This window comes from Erpetoichthys calabaricus, chromosome 1, assembly GCF_900747795.2.
Source record: "Erpetoichthys calabaricus chromosome 1, fErpCal1.3, whole genome shotgun sequence".
NCBI lineage: Eukaryota > Metazoa > Chordata > Cladistia > Polypteriformes > Polypteridae > Erpetoichthys > Erpetoichthys calabaricus.
This window is the reverse complement of record NC_041394.2, coordinates 136,505,182-136,515,292: the sequence shown is the minus strand read 5'-3', so window position 1 is coordinate 136,515,292 and position 10,111 is coordinate 136,505,182. Positions and strand designations below refer to the sequence as shown.

Here is a 10,111-nt window from a genome sequence, read left to right as displayed (position 1 = left end):
TAGTAACGCCACTCTTTCAGTACTTTTTCCGCTGGAGTACTAACACTTCTTGTTTTCTGTATCTTCTTATTTTTACCATTTTTAATCATTACCTTGTCATCTTTCTTTTTTTTTCATGACGTTGTATAGAGAACAAAGTTAATAAATTGGCAAATGTGCTCTCTAATCAACCCTTACATTATATGGTCCAAACCTGATGCTAAACTTTCTTCAACACACAAATTTATGAATTACGTTTCACTCTCTTAATTCTTGTCTTCAGTTATAAGTTTCTTAATTCCATGTGTGCCTGGATAACACAAATTGTTTATCTTAACTGCTTGTCTGGACTTGTTTTTTCCCACAGCTCCTCTGTGAAAAAAGGTGTTTCTATGTGTGAGCGTGTCAGACGCTGGTTAAAGCTGATGTGTGACTGTCTGCTAGGAGTTACTGTGATCTAATGGTGTTTTTGTAAGTTTTATTTTTCTTTTAAATTTAGAAGAAAAAATGTATAAAAGCTAAAGATTAATCCTTCAAACAAGTTATTTCGACAGCTGCATTAATACCAATAATCTGAAATGCATATGCTAGTATGTTCACTAGCTTTACATAACTACAAGGTTTCAAAAAATATTAATCTTGAAACCCATCTCCATTTTAGGCCCATGTTCCATTGGTAACATCTGGCGCATGATTGCCCATCTTGGAGTTGAAATGTTCCAGCCTTTTGTTGAAGGCCACACACGCTAAGCAGTACGGGTTTAACTATGGAGCAGAAGCTGAACCAAGGTATAGATAGTGCAGAGACCAAATTGCTAGTGCGAACAATGGATTTTAAAGGAAGGAGTGGACACTACGCTATTTATTTCCTGGTATGCATCAGCCCAACCTTTTCGTGGATAATAGGTTGGCATTGGTTGAACTATGGTCATGTTTCTCACTTAGCAAGGCAATAAACAATATTAGATTAAGACGTCTACAAGCCTGGATATACCACACAAGTGTCATTTGAATATGACTATCATATATAGATTGAGATCTGACTTACCGTACAGAGGCTGCTATACTCATTCCACAGAGATAATGTCTCTGGCTTCTTGAGGTAGGAACTTCAGTTAAGTTCAGTCAGAAACTAAAGTGTATGTATCATGTGCCAAACCACAGGACAAAAAGGCAATGCCATTTGTCCTCAAAATGGCCAAAGTATTTTAAGTTTAACTTGATTATAGATGAACTCAGAGTGCAAATAAGTTTCACTTGATAATCTTCTTTAAATCATATCACTTTCAAAGCATGTGTTTTATTTGCTTTCACGCCTAAATGTAGGATAGTCATATGTATATTCATAAAAATGTGTATTCTAATACTATAGTGAGTCATGCATTTTTTGCACATCCTCTTCCAAAAAGAAAAAAAGTAGCAAACAATAAAATGATTAAAATGTTAAAAGTCAAATATTCATCTTCCTAGATTAGTGCTCTGTATCCTGCCTTGCGCCCTGTGTTGGCTGGGATTGACTCCAGCAGACCCCCATGACCCTGTAGTTAGGATATAGCTGGTTGGATAATGGATGGATGGATGGGTAGATTAGTGCTTATTTCAAACTATGTCTGACAGTTATCACTGCAGAAATCTTCCTGGATGTGTATCTGTTAGTATTATGTTGGTAATGTTTGCTAATTCCTCCGTCCATATGTCGCAGACTAGATGAACACATAAAGAAACACAAACACATTTTTTTTTCTGATGCATGGTTGACCATTAATTTACTGTAATGTTTTCGAGTGATAGAGGTTAAATACCCAAACATTTCACATCTCTATGCAGTATATATAAAATCCAATGACTTTCTGTCTGTCTGTCTGTCCGCTTTTCATGAGAGAACAACTTAATGGATTTAGATCATTTTTTTTCTATAATTTGCTTGAACATTCCAGTTGATTTTGCAACTTCTCTCATTGTGCTATGTATCATAGTTCACTTGTGGTACAGATTTATTTGCGCAAATCCGAGAGACCTGCAGCAGGCTGAGAGGAGGGGGGCAGCGACCTCCTCACTCATGCACCAGCCTCGGCTTAGCTGGTGAACGAGAGAACTACTTAACGGATGTAGTTGGGTTTTTTTCTATTATTTGCTTGAACATTCCGATTTATTTACAACTTCTCTCATCGCGCTAACAATCATAGTTCGCTTGCAGGAGCGATATATTTGCACTAATCCAAGACAGAGAGCTGTTGGCCGAGGGGAGGAAGAAGCATGACGTGAGGAGTAGGGAGTCAGTGAGCCTACTCACTGTCCTGTTCCACTACTATGTGGGCAGAGCCATGGGGGCGGCTAGCATATAGTAAGAGGGAACCAGAATTTGATATTAGGGAAAGCATGGGTAAAACATCAATAAACATCCCAAAGTCAATATATCTCAAGGAGGGAAACCCATACTCTGTATCATTCCCTTGCAGTGGAGAAAGGCAGGAAATTGAAAATTGCTTTTTTGTGTGACTTTTAGATTGGAACTGAGAGCAGCAGGGAAGAAGCTGATGCTATGTGAACTTAGTCAGCTGCACAGACTATCAAAGAATGGGGAGTCTATTTGGAAATTACACAACTAGGTAGAAGCACAGGAGATTGCAGTTGCTGATTGGCAGACTGCACAGAGAAAATAAAATTTGAGATGGTCTCTGATTTAAGAGAAAAACTTAGCAAACCAAATGACCAGAAAACTCATTGACCACGGGGGTGTTCTCCGTACGTGGATTGCTGGTTTAGCATGATTAAATTGTTGACAATTTAGCACGATCCTAGTTCTGTCATTTCTTCAAAATTCTTGAAGGATTTATCGTCATAGCAACAAATCACAAACCTCAAACCTGCTCAGGATCAGGTTTGTTAGATGTAAACAAGGATTAGCTTACACACTTAACAAGTTTCCATACATGAAAATCCATTCAGCCATGGTCTCGGCATTCATAGATGAGCAACCGATTGCAATCGGTGTACAGATTTCAAGTCAAGAGAGGTTTATGCGATTGTCAAGATCCTTTAGCCTATCTGGATGATCAGATATCACCTCATCCAAGAGGGAATTTTATACCTCAGAAATTTATTAGCTCCTTATGTTAGGAGCCAAACTCAGAGAAGTCATGCTGTTGCGACCACGCAGACTGTGTGCATTACTCTGAGGGTTTTTGCAAGTGCCACTTTTCTGCATATGGTAGGCAATGCAGAAAATCTATCAAAGAGCACTGTTTGTCAGGCAATTCGTAAAATCTACTTGGCCCTGAAACATTTCCTCAGAGTTTTTATTGTTTTTTCTGGACACCTGCGTGTGCAGACCATTAAAGAGGCCTTTTATACCATTGCAAGTAATATATAGGCAAAAGCCTACATTTCTTTAAAGAACTTTAAAATAAGACTAATATTCTTTTTTCCCATGATTCACTAATGTGATTGGAGCATTGGACTCTACTCAGATCCAAATCAAGGCCCCATCAGGTGCAAATGAAGGGGCATACGTGAATAGAAAAGGCTTCCACAGTATCGATGTACAGGTAGTGTAACCTATAGCATTACAGCTAAAAATAGCCAATAGGCCTGTTGACATATTGAATAAATTTCTCTAACACACATGCTATGAATACACTCTCAGATAATCTGTGCTGCATCTTGCATCATTTCAGATGGGGAGGCTAGGGTCAGTTCATGAATCCAGAATTTTTAGGGAGTCACACCTGTATTGGAAACATGAACAAGGTAATACCCATACATATTTAGAAATCGTGGTAAAGCATTTATTTTACTCAAAATTGTTATATTTTATACAGGTCATCTTGATGGGGTCCTGGTTGGAGACAGGAGCTACACCTGCAGACAGTTTTTAAGGACCCCATTCCCCAACCCCAACCCTGGCCCAAAAACTCAATATAATGCAGCTTTGTCTAGGACAAGGGCACAAATTGAAATGACCTTTGGCCCCCTAAAGGAGAGATTTCAATGTCTAAAAAGGCTGAGGGTTGCACCCAACAGAGCGTGTGACATAATTGTTGCATGTTCAATCTTACGCAACATAGCCAAAAGAAAGGGCCCCTGAGGTGGTGGTACAGCCTGATGATGACCTTGAGCCACTGCACCTTGACCAACCCAGTGGCAGAGCTGCCAGAGACAGAATTGTGGCCCGATATTTTCAATAATGATAACACAACATAACACAAATGTTATGTTCATTACCCATGACTCTACTTCCTTTCAGCCTGCAAGGGGAGGGGGGTGTGTGTGAATAATAAGTATACACAATGTGAGAAAGAGAGAGATATTAATTCTTTATCATTTGTTTTGGAAGTAGTTGTATCATATTCCATTTTGTTCCCGCTTCATCTTCAGTTCTTGAAATAAATATTCAGTCTGCCTCGGGGGAACCGTTTGATTTTCCTGTTGTCACAAACCTCTTCACTATTCTGTTTTGTGGCAGTGTGTCATAGGTTTTAACCAGTAGTTGTCTGCAGTGTATTCCATTAATGTTTTCATTAATCTTAATAAGATTGGCAGTCACTGCTGATGAAATGCTTTGCAGTAACATGATGCTAACTATATTTTTTGTAGCTGGAACAGTGTAACGTGACTGGCAGCAGTCTCATATATTCCTTTAGAATTCAATGCACATTCAGTACAAATTGATCTACTTTAATGTCATCCAACCAAAGGTTTTTTGATATACATTTACAGTATCCACCAGGTACAGTTTTTTGCACCAGAGATTTGTCCTTTCAATATAACACAACTTCTAGAATTCTAATCATTGATCCAGATATTTTCAATTTCAAACACTGTATTCTGTAACTAATTCTAAGTTAAAATTGTTCTTGTAGTAAATTTTGTAACAAATGCTATTGCTGCCACCGACTAAATTTATAGAAGAATGACTAGATTTCATCCTCCCCAAGGAGGATCTTCTCCTTCTCCATGAGAAATGTTACGTTCCAAGATCCACTTCTCATTGCAGAGGTGTACTTTGCCTAGATCCATTCTACTCTAAACTGATACCTGACTGTCGTTGCGCCGAACCCTCACCCTTCACCTTGTGGGTGGTTAGCTGACATGGCCGCTCCATGCAGCTTTTTATTTCAAAAACAAAATTTAGTAACAAAACAGAATCCAATCAAGCAAAAAAGACACATGTACAGTATTTATACATTTCAAGGACAATCTGTGAAACATAACACCCAGAACACAACTCAAGGACCTACATGACAAGAAATCCCTATCTGAAGTGGTTCTTAATATACAGCAGAACTACACAGCAAATGCAACAAAAGATAAGGCTCCATGCAGGCTTTTTTATGCTTAGCCAAACTGGGCTACATAGGTCACCTGGTCTCCTGGCGCTGATTGTCAAATAATTCACAGAGTTGGCTCAAATAGTGTGTTCTGATATACTTTAAGGCAGAGGTCCCCAACCACCGGTCCGCGAGAGAACTGCCGGCAACGGAGACTCACTCAGACTTTTCAGAACGCTTGGCGGGTGGGGCTTTGCAGCGGTGCAGAGAGAGGAGAGAGACCGAGGTGAGAGAGTATTACAACAAAGTATTGTTACAGTCCCGACAGTTTCCCCATATGACACGAGTCTATAGAAATTGCGTTACTACAAAGTACATTCAGCAGATGCTTTCATTACAACGAAGTGACCTTGAAATGCCTGAATGAATCATCCACAGAGCAGTTAGATCTGTGGTCGCAGTTCAGATGTGCACGTTTGCACAACGATCCCCAAACAGAAACATTGTAAAAAAAATTCTTTCTTCGAACTTTCCTCGTACAGTTTTTTTTTTTGCTGTTTTTGTTTTCTGTGGTTTTCAGTGATACCTTTTGCTTATTGCTTGTCAACATTTGAAAAACATCCATCGGAATTTAACTCATTGTCACCCTCCTATAGAAACGGCAGACACAAAAAAAACGATAACAGTGTTAATGTTTGTGATGTGCAATCTGTTGGAATGGCAAATGCAAAGCATATGTCTTTGTTATATGCAAAAAAAGAAGAAAAATCTCAGGTTGCAAACGTATGCAAACTGCTTAATAACTTAATAATAATAGAAATGTTATGTAAATTGTGTATAAAACTGCCGCACACCCCCACTCCACCCCCCCCCCCCCACCCCCCCCCCCACGACTGGTCCGTGGTAAACTTAGCATCTAATAAAGTGGTCCTTGCTGTCAAAAAGGTTGGGGACCACTGCTTTAAGGTATATATGGTGATAGCTCTCTTTTTCTTAATAAACTAGTAAGTAAGAGAAGACTCTTTATACTTCATATATGCAGTAAGTTGCACCTTATTTAAAATTGTTATCATAAATTTACAAAACTACTTGCTGGTTTTATCCTGTCATTTAATTGCTTTCATAACATGAGTTGTAAATTATGAATTCTCAATACTGTAAATCTTGGCATCATGTACAGAGCTGTTTTCCTGCATTGCACCCAATGTTGCTCCAGTGAGCTCTGGCTTAAGCAGAGGTGAGAATATTAAAGGCATGTTACATCTTTCTACATTTTAGAGTGTTGCAGGTAAGTTAAAACAATTCCTAACTTGCAAAGGTGCTATGCAATTGAATGTTACTTACATTATGTTTTCATTAACATAATAATTAGCAATCATGGCTAACCTTGGCAGTTCGTGCTCACTTGTTAAGGCAGCAGATGGATATTACATGAGGATTAAAAATCCTACATGGCTCGATTTTTGATGAGCTCCCAAAATGGATTATGGAAAAATGTTTAGTTCTTGATTGCTTTGTTAGAGCGTTTATAATTCTTTAATCGTTTCCTGTCATTTTTAGAAAAAAAAAAGTAAAACATATTATTTTCAATTGTTTTGAGGAATTGTAATTAAAACGTATACTTTTATTTTTTTAACACCTTTTTTTTTGCTTAATGTTTTCGAAGAACCCACTTTCAAATAACATTTTATGTTAAAGAAGAAAAAGGTAATACATATTGTGAATCATATTAAAGGCTTCTTTGTACAGAATTTTGTCATTAAAAGTATGAATGAAACATGTTGCTGCAATGAACAATAAAAAAAAATGAAAGAATTTAGCAACGAGAAGGCCACAAAGACCACTAAATCATCATCCAGTATATTAAAAGCATTCCATCTGTTAATTCTAAATGCTGAAAATGGTTGCAGGCATATTAAAAAGTTAAATAAGCCAGATGCACTAAATAATTGTAAAGAAAGTCTACAGGCATCTTAGTCTTCATTCATAATTCTGTGATAAAGTTGTACCTTTTTACTTTTAAAACCATAGTTGTCTTTATTTTTATTTCATTCAGAGCTGGTGGTGACCTTGAAAAGGCCTATAGTAATTTAAATCTGCTCTTGCTTATTATCGTCACAGCTACTTAGGCTGTTTGTATTCTCATGATTGGGTTTGTGGTTAGTTTTCATGTTGTTTTCCTGCCTTTCTTATATTCTGTATCACATCATTGGCAGCAGAATTAACTCCCAGTAGATGACATGGCAAGCTCTTCACCTTTCAGAGTAAATAAGGAGATCGCAGAGCACTCTAAATTATATCACTTAATCTGTATGCCTTTAGCTCCACCTACTGGGTACAAAGAGAGGTGTCCCATATCCCCAACTTGGCCTGATAAAGAACAAGGCTGAATGAAAAACAAATAAAATCATCGGCAAAAGAGCAAAAAGGAAAATAGAATGGAAAATTGTGCCTTTCTGAATTACTCCTAAACCTCCACACACTGTAGATCAGAAGGTATGCAAACACAATTAGACTGCAAAACACTGAATTGAGTGGCAACAGAAACCTGCAAAGCAGATAATCAATCAAAAGTCACCAAGGCTGCTCAGTGCTGCACACAATTCAACAGATCAATTTCATGTTTGCTTATGCCATATATCAACACACAAAAATGGCAGATCTTATGCTAATGTATGATTGATTTTATTATTTATTTATTCTAATAACTCTGTCTTAATTTGGTTGCCTACATTGATAAATTGAAAGAATAAAACTGAAAGGCAAATGCACACAACTATTCAGATCTTTTCTCTGGATTGTAGCCCATATGTTATGTTAAGAATCATTGCTCTCTTTTGTGACCTTTGCTTTCTATTTACACTGTAAAAGAAAACTGCCAGCATGTCTTAATTGCTAAGCAGAGTGATAGAGTCAATGAGAATGGAAACGGTATACTTTGTTGCAACTTCTCTTGCTTCTACAAGGATGCACCTTCATCAAATTGTGAACCCCCTTTCCGTGAGATGGCTTGGATTTGAGCGCAGTTTCTGTCTTGTCTGGGCCCTGGCTCTGTTTCGAGAGCAGCCTTTTTCACATGAGTCCCCCCTCTCTAATATACGATCATCTTTTCTAATTTTGAAGACTGTCCCCTTTGTACAGCACACACCTTTTTCTAATAATGTGTGCTTTGTTTGTATAACACAGTTTCCTTTTCATATATCATCTCAAACCTTGGGGTTAAATTTGCAGTCTTGTTATGAGCCTTGCTGTATAAAAAGTACTGCATAAAAATATTGATTGATTAATACTGTAATGTCCCTTGACATTTGGGAAATTAAAACTGCACTAACTAGTGGCTGCAACAATCAAAGGGGTTCACTGCTCTTTTCTTTTATCTGAACATTCAAAAAAGCAGTGAAAAAAACAACTATTTACAATCCTCCCGTTGTTTCAGCCATGGAGACACCACCATTTTATATTTTTATTCTTTCTTGGGCGCACTCCTCTTTCAGCCTCCTGTTTTAAAAGCACAACAGTCCACTAGACCTTCACATATTAAAACCTAGCAGCCTCTAAGTCCTGTATTGCAGATAAGAGAAACAGTACTATCTGATACAACCACATGCAGCCAAGCTTGTGGCCTGTTTCCCTTTTAGCATGGCTATCTTCCCCCCCAATTCCCCCCAACAGCATCCCAGTAGCTGCTTTAATTGAGAGGGGTAGATGGAGCTTCTTTGTGTCTGCCCCACTCCATGGCACTATAAACAGCCACATTTGCTGTAGCTTTTGGGATTCCCTGCCTTGTGGTGATTTGCCAGATCATTATAATATTAAAAAGGCTTATAACTTACATATATTTCTATAGTGTAGCCAATGATTTCTATACAATATAATGCAATCTCTAAAACTATGTTTTTCGTATTAAAAAAAAACTTAACTGTGTATGGCTCATGGTAATGTTAAAGTGATTATTAATAAATGAAATCTTTAACTATAAGGTTTTCATCCATATAGGTCTAAATGTGTTTATCTTTTTATCCTTATTTTGGTGCTGTCACTATTTGGTGTGTTAGCTTTTCATGGGTATCACCATTTCAAGTCTGTGTAAGTCCTGTCATTATGATTTTAGGTGGTGCTAGGCCTGTGATGTATGTACAGTACAGTACCATGTAACTTATGACATTACATGTTATTAAAAATGCCCAGTCTGTAAGTAGATAGATAGATAGATAGATAGATAGATAGATAGATAGATAGATAGATAGATAGATAGATAGATAGATAGATAGATAGATAGATAAATAAGTAAATAAATAAATAAATATACACACACACTTTGGTCTGCATACACACTGGAATCCGTATAAAGCAAGAAAATTAAAAAAAGAAAAGTTCTGACTTGGCTGTCACAATCACAGTGAACGATTATGCAGATATTGGTATAAAGGTGCCCCAGTAATTTTTCTTGACATCTTCTTCTTCTTCTTTCGGATGCTCCTGTTAGGGATTGCCACAGCGGATCATCTTCTTCCATATCTTTCTGTCCTCTGCATTTTACTCTGTTACACTCATCACCTGCATGTTCCCTCTCACCACATCCATAAACCTTCACTTAGGCCTTCCTCGTTTCCTCTTCCCTGGCAGCTCTATCCTTAGCATCCTTCTCCCAATATACCCAGCATCTCTCCTCCAAACCAACACAATCTCGCCTCTCTGACTTTGTCTCCCAACTGTCCAACTTGAGCTGACCCTCTAATGTACTCATTTCTAATCCTATCCATCCTCGTCACACCCAGTGCAAATCTTAGCATCTTTAACTCTGCTAACTCCAGTTCTGTCTCCTGCTTTCTGGTCAGGGCCACCGTCTCCAACCCATATAA

The 10,111-nt window shown here is 37.9% G+C and overlaps 1 protein-coding gene across 1 annotated transcript; it reads left to right on the top strand.

The window, feature by feature from the left end:
- The first annotated feature begins 3,031 nt into the window (after nucleotides 1-3,031).
- LOC127527182 (putative nuclease HARBI1) lies at nucleotides 3,032-4,066 on the top strand. Its single transcript, XM_051925030.1, is given in 5 exon segments — nucleotides 3,032-3,348; nucleotides 3,419-3,527; nucleotides 3,626-3,666; nucleotides 3,668-3,729; nucleotides 3,801-4,066. Coding segments are annotated over 5 exon segments (795 nt in total).
- Nucleotides 4,067-10,111: the final 6,045 nt, after the last annotated feature.